Source organism: Macrotis lagotis, chromosome 6, assembly GCF_037893015.1.
Source record: "Macrotis lagotis isolate mMagLag1 chromosome 6, bilby.v1.9.chrom.fasta, whole genome shotgun sequence".
Taxonomy (NCBI): domain Eukaryota; kingdom Metazoa; phylum Chordata; class Mammalia; order Peramelemorphia; family Peramelidae; genus Macrotis; species Macrotis lagotis.
Genome location: NC_133663.1, coordinates 225,657,379 through 225,683,828, shown reverse-complemented (window position 1 = coordinate 225,683,828; position 26,450 = coordinate 225,657,379). Strand labels below are relative to the sequence as shown.

Sequence of the window (26,450 nt, the reverse complement as noted above, 5' to 3'; positions counted from 1 at the left end):
TCCTGGAGGCCCGCCTCTTCCGGTTGACCCAGCCGGAAGTGAAGGAGTAATGCAGTGGGCGGTGGCATTGTCAAGATGGCTGCGCCCGTTGTGTTACCGTTAACTGAGAAGCCGAAGTAAGCCGAGCTGGAGGACTCGAGAGGGAGAGTCCTCAGGGACTGCAGTGAACAGCTGGGAGGAAAGAGAGGACGGCCCCGGGCCGGCTTCCGCCCTCAGCTCTCTCCGGCCCGGGGAGGGAGGCACCTGGGGCAGGGAGGCCTGATCCGAAGCTGGAAATCTCAGTTCCCAGAGGGCGGGAAGGGTGGCGGAGGGCCCCGTGGCGGGGCCGCCCGAGTGACCCCGCTTGTCTGTCTTGCAGCCATAAGAAGTACCGAGCTGCCCTGAAGAAAGAGAAACGCCGCAGGCGGCGGCAGGAACGGGCTAGGTTGAGAGACTCAGGTAATCCCGGGTCCGTGGCCATCTCCTGCCCCACCTTACCGGACCCCCCCCCCCCCCCAGGTGTGGCTGACAACCCCGGCCTTGGCAGATGGACAGCCCCTCCAACCCAGCCCTCTTATTGAAAGGTGCGAAAACTCGGGCCCCCAGGAGGCGCTGCAGCTTCCAGGGGTGCCCCGGGAGTACCCCCCCCTTAAGTAGAGTGACGTCACCCGAGCGCAGCGTGACTCCTAAGGATTAGCGCCAGCTGTCAGCCCGGGGCACCTGCCACGCCCGGGCCCTAGTGGGGAGGGCAGATGGGCGCTCCGTGAGTATTTGTGTAGGATCGCCTCAGCTCCTGCCCCTCCCAGGAGAGCAGCCTGTGGGGAAAGAACACGGCAGTGATGCAGAACACCTGCTTCCAGCAGTGATTGTCCAGGCCGCGATTAATTGTGGCCAAGTCACGAACCCCCACGAGCCTTCGTGTCCTTGTTTGCAAAATGGGGGAGATCACAGGCACTAAAGGTACCTCGTGGGAATGGTGTGAGGAAAGCACTTTGTAAATAATAAACACAGATTTAAATGGTGAACTTCTGTTATTTGCTATTGGAGTTATAAGAATTAGATAGGAGATGGAGGTGAACCCTTTATGGTCTTTGAGGATAAGACATGAAGCCCAAAAGACTAGTGACTTCCCGAAGTAATAGAGACAGACAAAACCTAAAAATGAGAGCTTCTTAAATTTTATTTCCAAGTTTTGTTCAAGCTCAGCCATTTCTCACTAAGATCCCCTGGTATTGTTCAGATACTTGGAACAAATAAGCAGCAGAAACTTAAAAGAAAATCACTTTGGTACCTGGAAAACCTTTATTATGATCCAGTGTAAAAATTCTTGTTCTCAGTGCAGTGTCTTATAAATAGTTGATAATTGAATAGTGGTCAGAAAAGATAGTTATTTGGAATCAATAGAGAACATGTAAACTTTATTCCAGTCATTTAAATTTTTCAATCCAATATTTTACTAGCTTTGCCAAGGAAAAAAAAACTGACTGTTCTGAATTTTATCTCCTTTAATTTTACCAATCTAAAGTCATCCTGATTTTTTTCATAGTGACTATTATTACAGGGAGTGCTTAGAAGGATCTGAAATAACAGATGGCTATAAAAATTTTGGACCAAAATAGTCTTCAAAGGATTTTAATATTGAAAACTCTTTTTTTAAAGAAATTAACCAAGTGATTGTAGTTGCTTTTATTTCCACTTGGTTAAGTTATAAAAATCACCTTATCTCTTAAGTTGAAAGAAGAAATATAAACAATTTGTGCTGGATGGTGAAAAACATGATTTCCTCTTAAAGTGACTAAGCAAAACTTAAAGGCTTTTCTAAAGAAATACAGGATTTAAGCTAAGTAGCCCCTTACAAATTGTGTGGAATTGCTACTGAGGGACAAGTTTTACTTGTCGTCTCTGGAAACCTGTTTTCCTTACTTTACTTTTTTCCCCCTTGGGCTTCTATATTTCTTTACTGTGGCCCATATGAACTTTATTTTTTCCAGAGTTTCAGGGGTAACTGACACGTGATTATCCAACCCCAGTGTATTTCTGATCTCTCCAACTCTATTTTTATACAAACTCTTAATTTTTTTTTAAATTTATATTTATTTTGTAATGTATTTTACTTCCCCCAGGTATATGGAAGAATGATTTTTAACATTTTTTTTTTTAACATTTGGGAGTTCCAGATTATCTCCCTTTCTTGCTGTCCACTCCCTCCTTCCCCTTTAGAAGGAAAAAGATTCAGTAGAGGGAATTATATATACACTCTTACCCTATACGAAAGTAGGAGAAGAGGATAAAAGAAGAGGGAGGGGAATGATAGAAGTGAAGGAAGATGTGGGGACAGGGTACTCAAGCAAAACACTTTTTTAAAGAGGGAGAGGGTAAAAGAAGAGAGAATAGAATAAGTAGGCACGCAAAGCATTTCCATAATAGTCATAAAAGAAAACATAGACCAAAACCCCCCAAGAAAAATAAAGAAAATAAAAAATATGTTTCAATCTGTATTCAGATGCCATCTGTTCTTTCTCTGGGGATGGAGAGCATTTTTCATTATAAGTCCTTAAGAGTTTTTTTTGGATCATTCTATTACTGAGAATGACTCAGTTATTTACAACTGATTATTTTATCTTATTATGTATCTTATATTGTACACAGAACATTTTACTTTGCAACTGCTCACTTATGTCTTTCCAGGTTTTTCTGAGTATCCTACCCATCATTTTTTTTTTTTTTTAGTTTTTTGCAAGGCAATGGGATTAAGTGGCTTTGCCCAAGGCCACACAGCTAGGTAATTATTAAGTGTCTGAGGCCGGATTTGAACTCAGGTACTCCTGACTCCAGGGCTGGTGCTCTGTCCACTGCGCCAGCTAGCCGCCCCCTGCCCATCATTTCTTGAAAAAGAATAGATTCCATCCTAATTATCTTAATCATATACTGCAATTTGTGTAGGTATTCCCCAGTTGATGAGTATCTTCTCCATCTCCAATTCTTTGTCACCAGAAAAGAGCAGCTATAAATATTTTTATACACATAGACCCTTTTTCTTTTTTGCTTTTTATCTCTTTTGGGAGATATTCTGGTAATGGTATTGCTAAGTCAAAGGGTATGCATGGTTTTATATAGTGCTTGGGGCATAGTTCCAGATTGCTCTCTAGAATGGCTGAATCAGTTCACAACTCCACCAAAAGTACATTAATGTCTCATTTTCCTCATATCCCCTCCAACATTAGCTATTTTCCTTTTCTATTCTATTAGTCTAATAGATACGAGGTTAGATGTACCTCATAATTGTTTCAATTCGTATTTCTCCACAATCAGTAGTGAGAACATTTTTTCATAAGGCTATGGCTAGCTTAGGATAACTTCATCTGTGAAAACTATTCATATTTTTTGTCACTTATCAATTGGGAAATGACTCATTTCAAACTTGACTCAGTTCTATATATGTTTGAGAAATGAGATCATTATCAGAGAAACTTGCTTCAAAAATTTCAGTTACTGTTGCTATTTCCTTCCATCCTACTCCCCTTCCTATTCTCTCTCTCTCCTTTTATTCTCTCCCTCTGTAAAAAGTAATTTGCTTGAGTATCCTTTCCCCTAATCTGCCTTCACTTCTATCATTCCCATTCCTCTTCTGTTATCCTCTTCTCTTCCTACTTTCCTGTAGGGTAAGAAAGTGTGTTATTTCCTCTTTGAACCAATTCTGATGAGATTAAGCTTACACATTTCTCCCCTCCCCCTCTCTCTTGCCACTTTTATGTGAGATCATTTACTCCATTCTTCCTCTCCCTTTCTCTTTCTCCCAATATATTTCTCTCACCCCTTTATTGTTTTTAGATATTATACCTTCATATTCATCCCCCACCTCGTGTCCTCTGTGACATATATATATATATATATATGTATGTATATATATATATATATATATATATATATATATATATATATAAAATTTCTTCTAACTACCCTAATAAGGTTATCAGGATGATCTTCCCATGTAGGAATATAAACATTTAAACTTTTAAGTTTAAACTCTTAAGTCCTTTATGATTTTCTTTTGTTGTTAACTTTTTTATGCTTCTCTTAGACTTATAGTTGAAAAGTCAAATTTTCTGTTTACTTCTGGTCTTTTCATTAAGAATACTTTAAAGTTGGAGCAGCTAGGTAGTGCAGTGGATGGAGCACTGTCCTTGGAGTCTGGCAGACCTTAGTTTAAATCCTGCCTATGACACTTAAAAATTACCTGTGTGAGCTTGGGCAAGTCACTTAACCGCATTGCTTTGCAAAAACCAAAAGAAAAGGAATGCTTTGAAGTCCTTTATTTCCTTAAAGGTCCACCCCCCCCCAAAAAAAAACTATATTCAGTTTTGTTGAATAGGCAACTCATGATTTTAATCCCGGTTCTTTTGACCTCCAAGAATATCATATTCCAAGATATCCAGTCTTTTAATGTAGAAGCTGCTAACTCTTGGGTTATTCTGACTGAGCCTCCACATTTTCTTGAATTTTTTCTTTCTGGCTGCTGGCAATATTTCCTCCTTGATAGGAAAGCTCTGGAATTTGATTATAATATTCTTATGAGTTGTCATTTTGGGAGTTCTTTCAGGAGGTGATCAGTAAATTCTTTTAATTTCTATTTTCCCCTCTGGTTCAAGACTATCAGGGAAGTTTTCCTTTATGATTTCAGGAAAGATGATGTCTAGGCTCTTTTTTTGATCACAATTTTCAGGTAGTTGAATATACTTTTAATTCTTTGTTTAAGGAGAGCTATGCTTCCAAAGTAGAGGGAGTATTGTGCCAAGCTTCAGGGGTTTTAGGTAGTTGTTTTCAGAGATAGTTGTAGGGATCTGTAATTTCTTAGATCTTCCAGGGTATGATCTAAGGAGAGGTATTTACTACTCTTCTGAATGTTGCTCCAGTGCTACAAGCACTCTTTCTGCCCTGAAACTATGAGGAGGGTTCCCACTCTACTGTAGTCTTGTGCTCCTCCTTATACTTTTTTCTACCATTCTCCCTTCCCCCCTCCCCTCCCCCCGGCATTGAACAATCATATAAAGGTTGTACATGTACAATTGTGTTTTAACATATTTCCATATTAGTTATATTGTGAAAGAAGAATTAGAACTAAGGGGGAAAAACATGAGAAAGAAAGAAAAACATAAAAGAAATTTTCAAAAGTGAGTATTAGTATGTTTTGCTTTGCATTTAGACTCTGGGTGTGGATAGCATTTTCCATAACAGATCTCAGCATTGTCCTTTAATCACTAAACTGCTGAGAGGAGCTAAGTCTATCATAGTTGATCAGCTTACAATGTTGAACCTCTTTTCTAATGTTCAGTTTTTTCTGAACTGTCTTGACTTTTTTTTTAATTTCTCCAAATGTTCTCTGACTTCACTATAAATAGTGAATTCTATACTTTTACCTCCTGAGTAATTCTACTTTTCTTTGACTAATTAAGTAGCTTTTCTCCATAAATTAGTAATTACCTTTTAGAATTAGCTATAATTAATTAACAGAATAATTTATTATTGTTGATCCTGACATGTAATGTCATTGACATAAGGAACTCTATATGTGGAAATGCCAAAACAAATTGACAACTCATCTTTAGTTTATGATCTTAAAGAATTGTTTAGGTAATGAAATGTTTAGTGACTTGCTCACATTCTTATAGCTGGAGGGTAAAGAATTAGGGACAACTAAATACTTTTGGGATAGAGTGCTGGGCCTGGAGGAAGAAAGACATATATTCCCGCCCGAGTTCAGTGTTACTGAATCTGTTTGCTTCTGTTCCCTCACCTATAAAATGAACTGGAGAAGGAAACAGCAAACCACTCTAGTATCTTTACCAGGAAAATTCCTAATGGGATCAAAAAAAGTTAGTCACATCTAAAAGGATTGAACAACAAGTAGAGGTGGGATTTAAATGTGGGACCTCCTGGCTCAAGGCTAGGCATCAACTCGATATAGTAGACTAGAGTGGGTTCGAATAGCACCTCAGATTCTTGGGAACTGTATGAATGTTTACAAGTTACATGACTCCTCTGAACCTCAGACAGTTCTTAAATATTCTAAGCTAAGATACTAATTCATTATCAGCCTGGATTACAATGTGTATCATCAAAGGGAGTTTATCTACCTGAATTTCCCACATCACTGAAATCACGGGTATTTGATCTGTTGATGGATTATCACCTCTCATACATGCCATAGATATACAGTGATCTATTCAGCTTTTAGGGAACCATCATAAGAAAAGCAGCTAAAGAAAAATCTACCACTATCTCTAAACCTCTAAAGTTTCTCCATGAACTTTCTCCGTGATGAATTGTATAGGATCCTAGGATCATGAACCCAGAACTGAAAAGGATATCAGAGACCAACTAGTTAAACTGTGCAATATTGTGAACTTTTTAAATTTGAATTTATGAGTTGAAGAAAGAAAATTCTTGGGAGAAGTTATTTGAAAGATTTTATCACAATTAGTAATTAAACTTTTTTCCTTTATATAATTCTAAAGAAAGTTGTAGAACTCCTAGACACGTAAGCAAAATGTTCCTATTCCTTCAGGACTATCACAGAAAGATGAAGAGGAAGATGAATCCATTGTTGAACAACTGGAAGAGGAGGAAAAACAGTTAGAAGCTGAAAGGTTAGTAAAATTCTAAAATATATTAGCTTAAATAGTAGAAACATTAATACTTGTGTTGTGAGCCAATGCTAACATCTATTGTAAAGCTCACAGCTTTTTGCTAGTAGCTACACTTCGGGGTAACCTATAATGACTTAGAAATTGGAACATCTAGGTTGTGCAATTTCCGAGTTTGGGCAAAGGGTTCCTAAATTCTCAAGTGAAAAAAAAACATTCCATTCTTGAAGAGCACATGGTGAATTCTGATGGTAGCACTTTATACCACAGATATTACATTATATCTCAGATAGTATAGACAAAGTAGGTGGAAGGTAAGATGGAGATATTAGCAACTGGGCAAGCCAGGACAAGAAGGTGAATTTTGAGTTGAAGCATGAAAGAATTCAAAGGAAAAAAAAGAGAAAAAGATCCAGGATAGTAATATAGTTAGTGCAGAGGCATAGAGATGGATAATGACGAGTCTTGTCTAAGAAACTGCAAGGAGGCATCATTGCTTATAAGTAGATCAGGCTTTGAAGGACTTTAAATACCAAAAAAACCCAATCCTTTATATTTTATTCTGAAAGTAATGAGAGTTAGAGAAGCTCCCTGAGTAAGAGTGGTGACCTAGTTTCACTTAGACTTTATAAAAAAAAACAAACAAAAAACCTGAATAGAGAATGGATTGTAGTAGCCTGAAACTTGGAGGAGGGAGATCAGCTAGAAGGCTATTGTAGTAGTCTGGGCCAAGGTGATCAGCATCTGTTCTAGGGTAATGACCACGTGAGCACTGAGATAGGTATGAGTGGAGAAATGTGGAGAAAGATGATTTGGTAAAGGATTGCTTGAACAATTATTAAGCATTTATTAAGCGCCTACTCTATGTCAGGCACTGCTGGGATTAGAGTCTAACGGAGTATGGACTGAAGTATAACACTGAGGTTACAGGTCTGCGTGCCTAGGAAGGTGATTGTGATATCAACAGTAATAGGGAAGTTTGGAAAGGAGCCTGGGGTGGGAAATAATGAATTCTGTTGTGGATATGTTGAATTTTTAAGATGCCTTTGAAATATCCAGTTGAAAATATCTGAGACATTTGGAGATGCAAAAGTCCAATTCACCCTGTTTCTTATTAAAACCTTGTTAATTACTTTTTGTAAATCTCTATAGTTAATATGTTGCCAAGTTCTTTTGATTCTATGTCTGTAATAACTCCTATTCCCCTAGTTAGCACTGTAGTATCACCTTTCATTATTCTGTACCTAGCACTCTGTCTGGTACGCTTTCTGATTATAGTTTGACAGTGTTCCCCTAACTAGTTTAACAGTATTTAATTCATTCTTCTTAATTCTGCCAAATTAATTTTCCTTAGGCATAACTGTATTATTGGCTTCTTATTTAGTGCCTATTGAATTGAAACTCCTTATCTAAACATTCAGAGTACAATATGGTATCTTTTCTTTTCAGCCTTATTTTCTACTTACCATCCCCTGTACAATGTTGCTTTTTATTATTTCCTAGATCTGGAATATCCTATCCGACAGATGGGAATATCCTTCTATTTGTTAAACTCTTACTCGTATTTTAAATTTAAATTTTCTTCCTTCATTAAATGGTTCTTGATTACCCCAGTATGCATGACTTGTACTTCATGATCACATAGCACACTTTGTGTGTGTGTGTGTGTGTGTGTGTGTATCAATCACAATCCTGTATACAGTGATTTCTATGAGAGTAGGGAGTGTTTTATCTAAATCTTCTTTAACACCTAGCCTAGTGTTGTTGGCCCATTAAAATGTTACATAAAGTCATATTCAAGTATGTTTCTGGATTGACATTTTGCTTTTTATGAGTATTTGATTGTATTGGTAGGCAAAAATTACATGAGGAGTGGTTGCTGAGGGAACAGAAGGCTCAAGAAGAATTTAAACTAAAGAAGGAAAAGGAAGAGGCAGCAAAAAGACGTCAAGAAGAAGAAGAGGTGTAGTACTAATCAAAACCAAAGTGATGATTAATTTTAATTCAGATGACTAGTATTTATTCATAACAATTTTTAAAACTGAAATATTTTGAAATGAAAATTGATATTTTAAATTCTTGATGCCCATTGAAACATTTTTAGTTTATGTCTGTTTTGCCCATTTTATTTACATTTTGAGTTATGTGCATTGGCTTAAATATTTTGTTTTTGAAGGGTGATTCTAAACATCACCTCTTTTTTATTTTTAAAGAGAAAAATCAAAGAAGAATGGGAAGAACAACAAAGGAAAGAGAAACAGGAAGAAGAACAGAGACAACAGGAGAAGAGAGACAGAGAGGTGATTCCTGTCCCAGGAGGATAAACGCACTGCGTATCCTCTTATAGTGTCACCTATAGAATAAGTTTTAGAAATAAAATTTTTACTTAAAGCTTTAGAAGAAATAAAGAATGTCATCTGGATATAAAATAGAATTTTACCATTAGGCTAATCTTTAAGTCTATATGTGATAGTAGAAACCATCATAAAATGAGGCCCTTCAACAATGGTCCTTAACAACTGTTGATGTTGTATTATCCTCTGTAGCAAATAGTGGTAAAGTTGCAATAAATAAGATTTTTAAGAGATAAAATATATTTTATTTTTTGCTGAATTTTATTTTCACTTAATTCTTGATATCTCAGCAAATATGTGTTTATGTGTTAATGTCATACATGTATATGCAGTTGTGTGTAAAGTAAATATTTGGATTAGATGAATTATTAGGGTAGTTTGGGGAAATTTTTTTGGGGGGTGTTATATTTGCTTAACAATAGATTTTTAACAACCAATTCTAACTATTGTTTAATTTCTTTTCATCTAAGAAGTTTAGTGTATGTTGGATTGTACCTTTTTAAAAGTTTTGACTTGGATATCTTGCCTGCTCCTTAACAGTGTATTTATTCAAAAGATGTCACAGCTCATCTTTCCTTGACTGGTTCATCAGGATGTATCTTTTCTATAAATTATTGAGTGGGAACAAGATAGGTTGGGTAGTCCGTGGCATTTATTGGGATACAGTAAAGTGTGGTGGATTCTTGATTTTTGAACCTATTAGCATCATCACCAGATTATCAAGGTTATTTACAATGGCAGTATTAAAGATTCAGATTTGAGTCCTGCTTCCTTAATTGTAGGGCTTACAGTAAGGGACTGGAACGTTTTTCTTTTTTATAAAAGCACTTCATTGCTTGGCAATGAAAGCTTGTATGTTAGAACTCAGTCAAAATCTAGGCCATTGATGATATAAATTCATTGCTCTTTAAAAACTCTTTGTGTATTATTTTACTTTTCTGTGGTTCCAATACTCTTTGTTTTAAAATGACAAAGGACAAAGAATTTGATCAGTTTCTAAGTATACTGCTGACTTTCCAAAGGTAACAGTGGGAAATCTTTACATTTTGCAGCTCAAAGTCCCCTAAGAAGTATTTGACAGGACCATAGACTGTAGTTGTGGAAGATACCTCACAGATCACCTGTTTGTGAGTCCTCATTGAGAAAACTAAGGCTAGGACAGATGAAGTGATTTAGTTCAGATCATAGTAAGTAGCAGAACCAGAAATCAAATCCAAGCCCTCTGATTCCAAATAGTGCAGCTTTTTCCTCAAATGGTTTCAGGAGCAGAAGCAGACTACTTACACAGAACTTCTAGTTTTGTGATTAGAAAATGGGCATACAGAATTTCACTAACAACCAAAGGAAACAGTCACAGAAGCTGATAATAAGAAGTACTCATTTCAAAAGTGTGAGAAAAATATTGCTTGAAGTCTAAGCATGTATGAGAAACACAGTGATAGGATCCAGTCCCTGCCAAAGAACAACAGGAAAAGAAAAAGTGGACTTTTTGGGAATATACTAAGATTAGTTCTTAAATTGGATAATTGTGCTTTTTATTGAATCCTTTTTTACATTATTTAAGACATTAGATGAAATTTCTTGCACAGGTTATGTTAGCTAGAAGTTTGTACAGTTTGTAGGTAGAATTTGATTTGTCTTGTTAATAAAAATGAAAAATTTCCTTCCATTAGTTCCAGTTATTAAGAGTTATATTGTAGATTTTACACTTTCAGAATTTTTCAGTAAATTTCTTGTTACTTTTTAAAATTTATCTGTGGTGTTCCATATAGTGGGATTTTTTTTTAAGAAATGAGTTAGGGCTTACTTATGTCAAGCTGTGCAAGGTCTTGCTGCTTAACTGAAGCTTATTGCAATTTCTTATTAAGAATAACTTAAAAATGTTTATACTCTTTATATCTACCACTTGAATGAAAATTTACTCAGTTGTATCCTTTAATAAGTTTTAAGGGATGATCTTTTCAGTAGAAAGCTAATAAGGGGTTTAAGTACATTTGGTGTATAAAGTCAGAAAATGTTACCAATGAGGTTCTTAACCAGAGAAACCAGATGTGAGTTACCTGACTTCAAGGTTTTCATTAGTCCTATGTTTGCACCATTTATAGGAAGCTGTGCAGAAGATGCTGGATCAGGCTGAAAGTCAGGTATTTTCCATATCTTCTGTTTAGAATTGGAATTATTATAGTGGCATTTTAACAAAAACTTTGATGCTTCTCTTTTATCTTTGCTATGAAAATTTATTTTTGGAGGTACTTGTTTGTGTCTGCTACTTTTATAGTCAGGGCATATTTAACAATAAGCAAGTGTAATTGATTCTAAAAACCTTTCCATCTTTGACATATGCAGGAGGGAAGTGAAATTACAAAGATTTGGCTTGATCTAGGGATTATAGAAATGGCTTACCTAGCAATGAGAGTCTTATTTTTCATTTGACCTAGATTACTTTTTTCTGCTACTCCTGTATTTGCACTTGTGAAACATATCAGTTAAGGATATTGAAACCAATATAGTCTATTTTACTTTCAAAGTGATGGTGATCTGATTTAATTTCAGAGTATTCCCTTTACCACTGTTGATTATACCTTATCAGTAACATGAATTTGTAACTGAGAGTTGCTGTAACCAAAACTGAGATAATCCTGCAGTCATCCTGGTGTTATGGCTTTCGAAATCATTTTGGATATATCTTCAAAAGATACATAAAATTATCTGTGTCCAGACTCTGACTCCAAATCTTCCTAGTTTGGCAATACCTACCAGAGCTGACATTTTAGAGGCATAGCCTTGGGTAACTTTCATCTCACATTGAAGCATCAGAAGAGGATTTTAATAGAAGTCATCCTTTTTACAAATGGAAATGTCAAAACTTGTGCTAGGCTTCAATATGTGGGTACTAGAGAAAGAATCTGTAGGTAAAAAGAAGTGGTCTCTTTTCTCAGTAAAATGATTATATATTGTTAGATATTTGTGTAAGACTTAAATGTGTTGATTTAATACTCAAGAAATATTTTGGGCAAAGTTTCTTTTGAAATAGTGCCACCTCAGTGATATAATGCAGATAATAAAATAAATTATGGTGTTTTATTCAGCTGGAAAATGGTGTCACATGGCATAATCCAGAACCACCAGTGGATTTAAGAGCAACAGAAAAAGATCAAGCTAATTGTCCATTCTACATTAAGACCGGATCTTGCCGATTTGGAGATAGGTAATATTTAAATGCATTGAAAAGAAAGATATTTGCAGAATATTTGGGGATTTTGAGGGTGAAATGTTAATACAATCTACTCATGTCCATTTTTTTGTTTTTCTGTGTTGTACTTTTAAACATACTATGACTGCCTTTCCCCATTTCTGTTTTCTGAGTAAGCTCCTGTCCTACATTTCCTTCAGTTTTCCTTTGATTATTACTTATGGATAATTTTTGCATAAAACTATACTGCCTTTTCCCCATTTTGCTTGTTGGTACAAAAATAATTGATCTTAAAAGATCTGTTACCAGGCTGTCATAAAAGTGAACATTAAGTTCTAAATTCATGTCCTTCACTGTCAAATAGTTTGCTGAAAACTTCTGCCATATTCTTTCATATTTCTATCTTCAAGATTTTTAGCACTTGTAATCATTTGAAAGTTTCTTAATCCAGAGCTGGAATGAACTGTGAAAACCATTCAGTCTATCAGCCTCATGTTTCAGGGAGGAAATGGAATTTGCCATGGTCACACAGGTGGTCTCCAGGTCTTAGTCTGCATAACACTAGGATTTGAACCTGAGTTGTCTGACTTTGGAGTCAGTATTTGATTTTCTTTACATAAGTTATTATCTTATTATCTCTGAGATAAATATTTCATTGTGTATATTATCCCACTTGAGGGTATAATAATTGTATGTTACTCTTTTCCCGAAGAGTTGATAGAAGCATAAACTTAATAAAATTATGCCAATACTTAAAAGACATGTGGCTATAGTCAAGTACATGTTGTTTTATTTATAACTATACTTTTGGACCACACAGACTGACAGAAATTTTTTCTCCATTTTTCCATCATTATCATTTGCTATAGTGACTCTTACTCTGTTTTGCAATAAATAGCTACAGTCCTCCCAAACAAGTCAAAAATATTGGCCCTCTCTGAAAATGTATGCCTCATCCCACAGTCATGTTTAAATCAAAATTAATTCTTGAAAGTCATAACTGGTCAGTATTTATTGTTTGCTTTTTTATTATTATTTAAATTATCATATATCACACATGTAACAATAGGTCCTATAAGTTTTTGCAAGTTTCTTTCAATTCTTCCTATTTGTCACATTTTTTTGGCACAGCAATATTGCATTACATTCACCTACTGCAATTTTTTCAGCACTTTCTCAATCAAAAGGCACCCATTTTTCTTCTGAACTGCATTAAATATTTTGTATATATGACACCTCTTTTTCATGAAAGAGACTTCATGTTTCTTTAAAAAAAATCTTTTTCAGAATTATGTTTTCCTATTTAAAACTTTCTACTGTAGATTAATACAGTACAACAAACTTTTTTGCTGTACTAAGCTAATATTACTTCTTTGCAATGCAATAGAGGATAGATCTAGAATTTATTTTCCTTTTCCACTTCTGATTACAATACTAAGTTGAGCAACTGGAAGTATACAATTAATAAAATTAAAATTAAAATCGTAGTGGTATCAGGAAGGGGCTTTTAGATTGCAGAATATAATGATCATAAAAGCCTTTGAAAAATCACATGCATTTATATGTGTTTAGCATCTTTATAGATTATGTGCCATAATATATGTATAACATGTGTCATTAATGTTTAAGTGTGTGTATACATGTTGTATCTGTATGTGTGTACATAATATATATTTTTACACAGGTATACAAACACTAAATTTAGAATGATTTTCAACAAAATTTCAAAGAATTTTTTTTTTTTTAAGATTTTTCAAGGCAATGGGGTTAAGTGGCTTGCCCAAGGCCACATGGCTAGGTAATTATTAAGTGTCTGAGGTCTGATTTGAACCCAGGTACTCCTGACTCCAAGGCTGGTGCTCTATCCACTGCACCACCTAGCTTCCCCTAAAATTCTTTTTTTTTATGTATTAGTGATACCTTTTGATTATAACTCATTTCTCCAGGTCTTTTTAACTGCCTGAAAGTTATGTATTTTCCAGTTCAGAATTGTTTATAGTTTTGACAGAAGTTGAGATCCAAATCTTACCTTTTATAGAATTTAAATCATTAAGTGAAACTTCAGCTCATTTAACTTAAAATAGGATTGTTTAGTATTATTTTTAAACACTAAAGTTTCCATGTATATTATTTCTCCCCTTCTTTGTATACAGGTATTCATGTAAGCACAATTATTCATAGACAAACTACCTACTCTAAAAATTGAAGCCTTTCTTATATCAGGAACAACAAAAGTTATGTAGAAATACTAGACACAATGACCTCCTGATGGTGTAATCAACATTCTTTCCTATATTTTATTTTCTGTTCTTCCAAATGTACATTAATTTTTTAAAAAAATTATTCATTGTTTATCTACCATTGTTTAGCTATTTTACTTTACATTGTTTTAGTAATTGTCTATTATGTATATCTTTTTCATTCATCTCAGTTATCAGTTGCTGCATGCATAATAGATGCATTAGATTACTCTAAATTTTTCATATTTGTCATTTCCTACTGTATAATATTATTCTATTACATTCATATATCACAGTCCATTGAACCATTCCTGTATTATAGAATCATATACTGAGACTGGAATAGTCTTTTTTTTAGGGGTTGTTTTTTTTTTTGCAAGGCAAATGTGGCTTGCCCAAGGCCACACAGCTAGGTAATTATTAAGTATCTGAGACTGGATTTGAACCCAGGTACTCCTGACTACAGGTCCGGTGCTTTATCCACTATGCCACCTAGCTGCCCCTGGAATAGTCTTTATGTCTTTCTAGACCAACTTCCACACTGTACAAATGGGGAAACAGTTGACAAATCCATGTAGCTAATCAGTAGAACCAGGATTCTCCAATTTCATAGCTTCATGGTACAACATAGCCTCTCAATAACTAGACCTATACTTTATTTCCTTTTGTTTTGCCCCTATAAAGAGTTCTATCAATATTAGGAAAGATTTTCTTAACTTTTAGTTAAGCAGAAATTTAAATTAAATTAAAAGGCATTTGTGATACTTAAATATTTCATTATATCATAATTTGCTATTCAGCTCCTGCACTTTCTTGGTAATAATAGATTGCATTTATGTGTTTTAATATTTACAAAGCATTATTCTAAGATCCTGCCTTCCTCATACAATCTGATTTTCCTTTTAATGCTTGCTCTCCTTGTGATAGAGCCTACCTTACCAGCCATAATCAAATAGATTCCATTTGCCCTTTTTACTGCATTCTGCTGATCTTCCTCTTCACTGAGAGAAAGCTGATTTAGCCATGGTCTGGGAGGAACTCATCTCTACAGATCTTTCGAGCCAGCTGAAAGCTATATATTTTCCAATTGTTCAGAATTGTTTATGGCTTTGACAGAAGTTGAGACCTACATCTTACCTTTTACACAATTTAAATAATTAAGTGAAATTGCAGTTCATTTAACTTAAAACATAATTGTTTTGTTTTTTTTAAACAATGTTTCCATGTGTATTATTTTTCCCCTTCTTTGGATATAGGTGTTCACGTAAACACAATTACCCAACATCAAGTCAAACACTACTTATTAGAAGTATGTTTATAACATTTGGAATGGAGCAGTGCAGAAGGGATGACTATGATACTGATGCGAGTCTGGAGTACAGTGAGGAAGAAATCTATCAGCAGTTCCTAGATTTCTATGAAGATGTACTCCCAGAATTCAAGAATGTGGGAAAAGTTATTCAGTTCAAGGTATGATTAGGTGTGAAGAAGACGGTAATGTTTTGTAAATTAAAATAAAATTTCAACAAACATTTTTTATCTAATCTCTTCAATTTAGGAAATGGCATGTTCAATTCAGATAGCTGCAATTTATAATGTGTGGAATAATTGAAATCTATAATCAAGTTGAAAAAATAAAATGTGAGGCGAACAATAAACACCAGGCTAAAGAGTTTTTGCTTATTTAAGTGGCAGTGAGTAATCACTGAGTGTTTCTGAGCAGAGGGTGACAAGATTAGACTTCTGTTTTAAGATTATTTTGTCAGCTGTATGATAACTAGATTAAACTGAGAAGAGACTGGAGGCAGAAAGATCAATTAGAATGCTCTTACCATATTCTAGATTATATTGAGAGATAAATAGAGGGAGAAGGGACAAATGGGAGAGATATTGTAGAGGAGGAATTGACAGGATTTAGCAGCTGATAAGAAAGGAGACAAGTCATGGCTGAACTCCTATTCCTTAGCATCACTTTCATGTTTGTACACTTATTAATCTAGAAAATAGAAATTTGGAACAGGCTGAGTTAGGCTAAGAAGATGATAAATTCAGTTTTTCACAGTTCTTCTAAGGAGAATGGGATGGAAAGAAAGAAAGGAGCTGCATAATGGAAAACCAGTACAAGAAACAAGTTCCAGGAGATGTTTGGTGGTATCAAAACATGTAGGAAAATCAAAGAGATGGAGACTAAGAAATTATTCAATCATTGATTAGGGGTGCGGTACAGAACTGGAAACAGTGCTGTTAGACAAGTTTTTGTTAAAGCAGGAAGGAGGTAGAGTGATGATTTGATAGCATCCAAGGTTCATTTGATGATTTCTTAACTTGGGGTGAAACAAGCATATTTGTATGCAACAACCTAAAAAATGGAAGAATGAGGATAACAAAGAAGTCATGGAGAGATAAGCTCAGGGCCTGGGTCAGAAAATATTATGATTATCGGAGATGATCAGGCTTCAGAAAGTTGGCCTACATTTTCCTAATGTCATAGTAAAAAGAGAGCTGGGAGAGAGGAGGGGACATTGTGGACTTGAGATAAGTCTGTAATGATCTGCTTGGGGGGGGGAGGGTGAAATGGTCACTGTGGGTGACAGTCTGGGAAAATCGGGGATAGTGTGGTGAGGACTAGAGGGCAGGGGGAAGTTGAAGACAAGACTTCAAGAAGGTAAAATAGAGATGGAAGAACAATGAGAGATTAGAGGGGGATTTTGGAGTTTAAGCTGATGGAAGTTTTCAGTCTTGACAAAGTTTATATGAGGATAAAAAGGAGTGAGTGAGTGAGTGACCTGGAAGCCAGTGGATGATAGCACCAGGGATGACAAGAAGTATATGGAGTTTAACCTCAGTGGGAGGACCCTTTAGTAGAACAGGCTGGATCTTTCCTGACACACTGTGTTTATGGCCTGACATCAGAGGAGTGGCCAGCCAAGGATAAGGTGTTCTTTGGAGAAAATCTGGTTTCCATAAACTTCAGAAAATGAAGAGACTGAAGATGAGGAAGAGTTTTATTAACATTAGAAGAAGCAGGTATATCAACTGATGTGTAAAAATACATGTATTTCTTTGAAATAAATATTTTCATCCTATTCAGGTTGCTTTATCTCAAGGATAAGAGGAAAATGCTCTTGTATCAGTTGATCAGCTAGTTCCTTTAAAAGAATATTCTTAATGGGAGATTCCAGAGGGCACAGGAAAAGATCACATCAAAGGAACCAAGGGACTGGGCAGAGATAGTGGTTGAACTGGATGGAGACAAGGCAACTGAGAGAAGTATCAAGTTCAAAGACATTTTCAATTTAGATGATTATAAATCAAAAGGATTAGTGGTTATGAAACAGAAAAATACTAGTTAATGATTGTTGATTGATGAAGGTATGTTTGCAAGTGAGCAAATCTACTTAATAGATACACAAACTAAATTTGTTCAGCAGCAATGTGATAAGGAGATGGAATTGAGAAAGTGGAAAGAAAAGTAAGCATTGAAGGTAGAGCATTTTAAAAAGGTGAAACCGATATTTAGCTCTTTAAGAATATTATAGAACAGTCATTGGGAGTTGAGGAAGAGTAAGAATCTTCCTCATCTAAGCAAGCACTCGCAAAATCTGATTAGCACCACCACACTTCTGTATTTTGAAGGGGAAAAGTTTAATTTTCATTAATTAGATACTTTAAATCTTACGTGTAAATTGTATTTTAAATTGCTGAAGTTTACTGATACGTAGTTAGCGTTACAAAGTAATTTTAACTATTAATTTTTAATACTCTTTACAGAAAGTTTGTAACCAGTGCTTTTACATATCAAAGTATTTGAATTATCTAACATAGTTCTCTTTTTTTGATTCAGTTCCTTTTAATTCTAATCAGACATATTTACCATATTAGGACAGGGTTTACCCACTGTGTGGTTAAGGGTTGATGAAATTAGGAGAATTTAAGTAAGAGTTGGGTTGAAGTTCTGTTAAAATCATTCTTTGCACCTAGTTAGGATAGAAGTAGAATGCCAAAAGACAGAATTTAGTATCTACTATTAAATGAGACTTTCAGAGACAACTATGGATATATATTGTCTGCTCTTTATTTTGATCTCATTTTTCAGTTTCCATATCATCCCTTTCTACCTTGAGCTATACTTTACATCTCTGTTTTATTTCCCTTTCTTCCTGAGCACAAGAGTTATTGAATAAACAACTCCCAATAATACCAGGAGCCTTTTAAAAGTATTTTTTAAATAAGATTTTTAATCTTGATAATACTATTTGATATTAGCAGTATTTTTTTCTTTTAATAATCTAATGAATATAAATACTTTTATCATTCATGGGAAGATGATAAAAATTTTGAAATTATTACACTCTTAGCTTTCAAAATATTTTATAATGAATTTGGGGATACTTTTGAGAGAGGTGGTAAAAGGAAAAATAAATATTGAAAAAAGTGTAATCAGTACTTAACAAAATTTAACATTTATCAGATATATTATTTAAAACCTTTTGAGATAATCATTGGATTGCTTTCATTTGTTGTCACATTTGTTTTGGAAATGATAATCATTTTCCATTAATCTATTAGCCTGGCTGGACATATCATTTGGTATTTGTGTTATAGTGACTACATCTCCTTGGATTTTTCTAGTCAGAACGTTTCTGTTTTCTTAGGTCAGCTGCAACTTTGAACCTCACCTAAGAGGAAATGTATATGTGCAGTATCAGTCGTAAGTATGCCAACCACGAACTCTTTCAGAAAGCATTGTCATATATGCATGAGTTCTGAGATTTTGCCAAGTGATAAAATAAGGATTTTCAGGTCATTTGATATATTGGTAGTGTTCATATAAAATAAATATATTAGACAATGCAATATATAAACTGTTTTATGATCAAGTTTAAATTTTTATTATCCAGGGTAGTGGTTAACTATCTAGACCTCTGCTCTGCCTTTTGGGTCTAAATATAGACTAAATATAGTAAGATTTATTAAGTTTGAACTTAAAATATCCTTTTCAATGGTAGACTTTTCTAACATAAGTAACTCATTGATGCTTAAGAATGTTTTTTTTTTTTGCAAGGCAATGGGGTTAAGTGGCTTGCCTGTCTAAGGCTGGATTTGAACTCAGGTACTCTTGACTCCAGGGCCAGTGCTCTGTCTACTGTGCCCCACCTAGCCACCTTCTTCTTAATCCTGTTTCCTTCTCAGCTGAGGATATTGACTTTTATTTCACTAAAAAAAAAATTGAAATCATTCACTAAAAGCTCCCTTTTCTTCATGCCATATCAAGCTACATTTTCTGCTGGGCAATAAGGAGGAAAAATCATAGATTATAGCTCAATTTTATATAAATTACACTAATAGGAATCAATATGGAAAGTAAAAAAAAACGCATTGTCAAATTCACAAAAATATGCAACATAGTGATACATCTAAATTTGAGTTCTAGCCATGGGATGTGGGCAAGTGAGTTAACATCACTGGACCTCATTTGCAAAATACGTATGCCACTTATCTTTCCCACCTCGTAGGGTTGTTTTAAGTATCAAATGAGATAGTATAAAGTATTTTATATTTTGTAAAATATCATTGAAATAATAGTGTTATTAATAATGATCTGAGGAAGTCCTGGAATAGTTTCTTTACTACAGAAGCATTTTAGAATTATGGAGAAATGCTTTGTTCTTAGGCATCTTTGAGGTAATAAATTGGGATGTTATATTGCCAGTGTTAAACTATCTGAAAATATGTCATAGGCTGATAAAATATGTCATCTATATCCACCCATTTGGGCTTTCTTTTTCTTTGGGACTTTTGATTAACCATAAGGAGTACAGGATGTAAGCAGACAAAGGATTTCAAGTTTTTTGTTTGCTTTTTTTTTTAATTTTAAAGAAGCAAAGACTTTTTGGAGGTTAATGTTATAAAAATACTAATCTGTAATTAGAAAGTATCATTTCAGTAGGTAATAAGAATCATAGACCAAGTTAAATTGTTAATCCTATAGTTAATTCATGAGGTTTAATCCAGTGTGAATAGTTTGGATTTACATGAAATACAATTTTTAATGTTTTTATTTAAAGGGAGGAAGAATGTCAGGCAGCATTCTCTCTATTCAATGGACGATGGTATGCAGGACGACAGCTTCAGTGTGAATTCTCACCTGTAACACGGTGGAAAATGGCTATTTGTGGTAAAGTAGATCATTATAGTTTAAATAAACTTTTATAAAAGGGATTATGATTTGTTTACTAGTTCTAGAGCTGTTTGTCAACTTAAGATGAGGAAATTTGAGTCCCAGAGGGGTTAAAATCACTTACAGAATAGGGGGCAGAATAAGGATTTAAATTCAGGACCTTTTGACACTGTTCTTTTCACTATACCAAGGAAAGAGATTATTAGGAGAAATTTCTTCAAAAGGAAACAAGAAAACTAAAGGCATGTCTTCTTATATGCAGAACAACAGAGTGATAAAGGGGTAAGGATCTTAAAGAGATCACCTAGTCCAGTGATTTTTGGTCTCTTAAAAATTAACTAGGACCTTTTGTTTGTGTATGTTATATCCATATTTATTATATTTGATAAGAAAATATCCCATTATGAAAATAATTTTGACCTCAAGGGTCCCTGGAATATCTGGGTTTACTATACCCTGTAGTACTAAACCGTAAGAGGTAGGAGAATCAAGTTATAGAAGTAGCATTCTATTTGACATTGTTAGGCTAGAAAAGTTAGAAAAGTTAGTCTATCTCTCACTCCTACTCTGTTCAATAGTGTTTTTGAAAATGCAATGCTAAGACATTTCTTGTTTCCTCTCACATGAGGGACCATAATTGTTTTAAGTATACTGTATAAAGTGCAAGTGTGCACACATGCACACTCTTGTAATGAAATTGCTGTCCAATGTATTTCTTGTAAATGAATATCATTTTAGATTTTACATTATTCTCTTAATATGGAAGGATTAAAGTATTTTGTGGCCTTTTTACTTGAAGTGCCACTAATTTTTAGTAAAACTTCAAAACTATAGTTTGTTGGAAGGAAATGGAATTGACTTGCTTAAGAAGTTGTGTTAAAATAAGAGCAGCAGTTTTTACTTGTTTCAATGTCTGTTATGTAGACTGTAAAGAAAGTGGAAAAAATTACAAGATTGTAATCTGGTATTATATTGTAATTCATTGGTTAACATCAGCGTTTACTTCAATCTACAACTTAATAGTCATTAGTACCAAGGCACTGCAGGATCCAAAAATACTTGCTGAATTATTAAAATAGAATTATGTTCTGTGCCTTTAATCATTTTTATGTGATAATCCAATTGCTGAAGTAGCTAGCATCTTTGCCAGGAAAATCCTATGGACAGGATTACTTTGCTATGTTCCATGAGGTAGTGAAAAACTGGACATGACTAACTAAACAAGTTGTCTTTTTATCCCTTCCATGATTTCACCTATTGTTCAAGTGTGGGCTTACCTAAAACTTAACTTTAAATATTTCACCCACTCAGAGTTGTACATATATGTTCCTAGTCCTTTCTGGCTTGACTTAGTTTTGCCCCTTGTTTTGATAGAGAAATGTGTGATTTTAAATTTGTGAGCATGTTGTTAGAAACTGATACTACCTAGCAATAGTTCTTAGAATGGGTCAGATGGTGGTTTTTTTGGAAGCTCTTAGTTTTGAAGCATTTTTGTTTTCAAAGCTGCTTTCCTTCCCTGGAAGGAATTGGCTTAAAGAATCTGGGGGTTTCCTTTTTCTCAACCCTTCACCTAGTTAACCCCCAGATCAATATACTCTCTTGAGTATGGATACCACTTTTTATCTGGACATACCTAAATGAGCATTTACACAGGCTTTTTAAGACTTGTATCATCCAAACTTCTTGCCTACTGATAAATGACTTGTCCAAGATCAGTTAGTAAAGGCAGAACTGGCTGGGATTGGAGCCCAAGGTTTCTGATTCTTGGTCCAGTGCTCCTTTTACATTGCCGTGAAAATTTTTATTTCATAAGGACTTTTTTCATCACAAAATTGTTATAACCAGTTGTTTCTTCCCACAGTGAAACAATCACTAATTGTGCTATAGATTGTTTTTGTAACCCAAATATTAGTAGGGGGGGGATAGAAGTCATTAGCATAACTTGAAATAAAAATTTCCTAAGCAAAAGTGAAGTGAGATATATATTAATAACTATTTTTTCATAATCTGTTACAGGTTTATTTGGAAGACAAAAGTGTCCAAGGGGGAAGCACTGTAACTTTCTTCATGTATTCAGAAATCCCAACAATGAATTTTGGGAAGCTAATCGAGACATACATATGTCTCCAGATTGGAGTAATTCATCATTTGGTAAAAGCTCAGAAAGGAGAGATAGGACAAGTTACCATGAGGAATATTACAGTAGATCAAGGAGACGGCGAAGTCCCAGTCCAGATCATTCTTATAAAAGAAATGGAGAATCAGAGAGGAAAAAAAGTAATCATCATAGGAGTAAGAAAAAATCCCATAAACATTCCTCAAAAAGTCACGAAAGACGACGTTCCCGAAGTAGAGGAAGAAAGAGGGATCGGAGCCGAAGAAGCAGGAGCCAGAGTAGAGGCCGAAGAAGCCAAAGCAAAAGTACATCCAGGTCTAGGAGTCGGGACAGGAAGAGGTCAACCAGCAGAGACAGAAATACTTAAATCACAAGGCAAAAATTTTTTCATTCTCAGACAAGATAATCTTAAAAGTATCTTTTAGGGCTGCCAGAGTTAATTTTCTCAGTTTAAACCAGCTTTCCAAATCCAAAATTGCCCTGTATTATAAATCCAACTTTAAGTTTTTTAACCAAAATTACTAAAGGTATTTAGAACTCAGTTTGGGCTTTTAAAAGTCTAATCCAACACTCTTGGCACTTTAAAACTCTTCTCCCCCCCCCCCCCCACCCCAACTTGAAAGTTAGATCTTTTCTAGCTGTTCTTATTTATAATAGATACATGGTTGTGTGGGGAAAGACTGAAGTTGAATCACTTCTACAACAGCTATGGAATATTCTTGTTTACAGCAGTACTCAGTGACAAATGTCATTTATGATTGGATAAAAGGAAAATATAAATTGTTTTGCCTTAACACTGTAGCATGCATGAGCTTTAACTGGCTGCTCTTGATTTTCTCATTAGAAAAAGCTTTCTTTGCAGTTTTATTCCTGTTAATAGCTGTTTCAGGGTGGAAGATAGGTAGGAAATTTAACTAGGATGAAAATGGAGAAGTGGTTAATTTGAAAGTTGGATATGGGATGGAAGAGTTTTAAACATACCTTCTAGGAAAGGAACCTAAGTGGTGGACCACGCTGCTTATTTTATAAATCTTGATCCTCCAGCTGTTTTCTGAAGCAGGATTGTTCATGTTACTAAAAGTTCTCTAATTGTTTTTACTATAAAACTATTTTGTAATTGACTTCTAATAATGAATATTGTTATTTATATGACTATTTTCTCCCAAATAAGTGTATATACATGATTAAATAATGTAAAACTTGTAATTTTGTCTTAACATTCCATTAAAAAAACCATTTGATCTGTAAATTACAAATGGTTATCAAAGGAACAAATATTTTGTTTCTGCCCTTCCATTTCCTCGCACCCTCCCCAATTAACATTTTTTAAATGGTTGTTGGAAATCTTTTCAGATCTGTTTTCTAGCATGTGTCTGTGTCTTTTCCTTGATTAAATTTTCTTCAAGTAAGAACCAGTCTTGCTTGAGGTACCAACCAGAACTGATTTATTTTGTAGCTGTTTGATTTTCAGACATCTACCCCAAACTTATTTATCTAATACTTGGACAAAATAAAATAGAAATATAATTTGTTTTCTACTTCAAGGATCTGTGTAACATCATTTGTAACATTGTTACAAATTATAAATTCTTTTACATCTTGAGTAGTTTATTGCTTTTCTGAATTTGACCAGAAAGCAGTGTCCACCATCAAAAAAAAAATCATTTTAAGGCTTTCCAGTGTAGAAGAAGAAACTCTTGAACTTATGTTCTGCTGGCATGGGCTTCAAGAACCCTGAGAATCTCCTTAACCACATGTAGGGATCGTAGAATTTTCTGAACATGGTAAAGCTGCCCATTTTAATTTAAGATTACTAAAAGAAGTCAGGTACTGGTGATTTGATTAGCTTCATTTAAGAGCAAGCTAATATCTGATGGGGACACATTAATCTCTGGTTACCAATTTTGTAAGCTAGGTGGTGAGGGCCACAGCAGAACTGAAGAAAAAGCTATTACGACTCAGACTTCTAAAAAGCATCACAAAATCTAATTATTCTTAGTATTTATTTAAGACTGAAGCTCTGGAATATCTGGAATAAATGAAGGTAAACATGCTCTTTCAAAAAGTATAGAATAAGTATGGAGGTTTAAATGTTATTTATTGTTTTATAAAATAAATGTAAATAATTCAAAGACAGTGCTGTAGTAGCAGTCTTTATTTTTAAGCAGTTTGAAGTGCTTCGTGTGAAAACTTAATTCAAAACTACCTTGTGTTAGTGAGGTTTAATTTTATGTCCTTTTTGATAAAGGAGTTATGTTTCAGTGGAATCTTCTTTTCCAGCTCTCTACCACTAACAAACCTTTGGATAGAGATAAACACAATGCCATGGTGTAAGAGTGGACATTTATTATAACTAATGTATGTGATAAGACAATGGTCACAGCCTAAATATTATTCACAATCACAAAGCTTAATCCAGCCAAGCACATACAAATAAGTGAAAGTGTAAACCTTTAAGACATTTAAATACATATGAAAATGGTATTGAAACAATTATAACAGCTTTAAAAAAATCCCCCTATGGCCATATACCTCATCCAGCTAACATTTTTACATTGAAAGATAGATATTTGTATATCTGGTGAACATTTTTTAACTAGAAGGTGGCATGAAAGCAAAGAGATGTCAAACTAAATGGTACTTCATTAAGTATAGGGAAAATCTAGTTAATTAGAATAACACTGGAACAAACTTAGATGTGTAATACTTTGTGAATGCAGCCAAATATATGTTGAGATAGCAATACTAGACATGAGTATTTTATTTTATAACGTATTTAAGTAGATGTTTTCCTTAGCTCATGGAAAAATGAGGTAAATGGTGGCAGTATAATGTATCTGGGGACATAAAAATAAGTTTAAGTTGTAAATTTTTAAGTTTTAACTTATAAAATTATGTTTAAAGGAATCTTACATAGAAAATAATGTCTTTAAACCATTATGTGCATTATGTGCTCATGTTGGAGTATAGTATCTTCGGTCCAAATTCCTGCCTTCAAATAGGATTGTTCTGATTAAAGTAACCTGTATTCCCTTTAATGTAATAATCCCTTTAGTCTCAGAAATGTACATTTTTCAATAAGCTACCAGTTTAAGATATGTAGTTCCCAATAAGTATCTTTGGTATACATAAACATATATATACATATATATATATATATATGTTTAAGTTTCAGCGGTAATGTTAAATTTTAAATCATTTTGATATGTAAAATCAGTCAATTTTTCTCATTCCCATAAATACTGAAATGTAACACCAGTCTTTGGTTATGTAAAACCATATTGAAACATTACATTTACTCTTAAGTTGATACAAGTGTAGCTTCCTTTCAGATGAATGCAGTAATAGCAACAAATATGCTTCCTGATTTATGATTTTATGTGAATAGTAATAATTATCACATACAAATAAAATGGGAAACTGACATATTTCAACCTTTAAGAATACTGGAAAGCTATTTCTTCTGCATCAAGTTTTAGTTAGCATTTTAAATCCCTTTAAAAAAATGACTAATACTTTTTATTCCCTTTTGAAAAAGTGGAGTGTTTTTATGTAGGCCTGAATGAAGCGGCTTAGCAAAACAGTAATACTGACAAACAGCATCTTACACCATTAGCTAAACATTGACATGAAGGCAGTGAACATCTACAGTATGTGAGACCACATGATGTCATCAACATGGGAGATGGCTTATGTCAGTCCAATTTCTTCAAGGACACTACGTGGGGTTTCAGCTTCCTGTG

At 34.5% G+C, this 26,450-nt stretch overlaps 2 protein-coding genes across 4 annotated transcripts in view; one reads left to right on the top strand and one right to left on the bottom strand.

Annotated features, from left to right (window-relative positions):
* On the top strand, positions 1-25,804 carry ZRSR2 (zinc finger CCCH-type, RNA binding motif and serine/arginine rich 2). Of its 2 annotated transcripts, XM_074192370.1 has the most exons (11): positions 1-116; positions 359-438; positions 6,545-6,626; positions 8,478-8,586; positions 8,837-8,923; positions 11,083-11,121; positions 12,067-12,185; positions 15,667-15,880; positions 19,066-19,121; positions 20,479-20,588; positions 22,608-25,803. In XM_074192370.1, the coding sequence occupies exons 1-11, from the start codon at positions 76-78 to the stop codon at positions 23,072-23,074; spliced, it is 1,404 nt and encodes a 467-aa protein (XP_074048471.1). In that variant the 5' UTR covers positions 1-75; the 3' UTR covers positions 23,075-25,803. The 2 variants fall into 2 exon arrangements, with proteins under 2 accessions (XP_074048471.1, XP_074048472.1); XM_074192371.1 differs by lacking the exons at positions 1-116; positions 359-438 and adding an exon at positions 458-939 and having other exon boundaries at positions 22,608-25,804.
* AP1S2 (adaptor related protein complex 1 subunit sigma 2) overlaps positions 25,039-26,450 on the bottom strand; it is a 31,392-nt gene continuing 29,980 nt past the window's right edge. For both annotated transcript variants that reach the window (XM_074192374.1, XM_074192375.1), the window contains exon 5: positions 25,039-26,445. In XM_074192374.1, the coding sequence (XP_074048475.1) occupies positions 26,398-26,445 (48 nt within the window). In that variant the 3' untranslated portion in view covers positions 25,039-26,397. The remainder of the gene's footprint in view (positions 26,446-26,450) is intronic.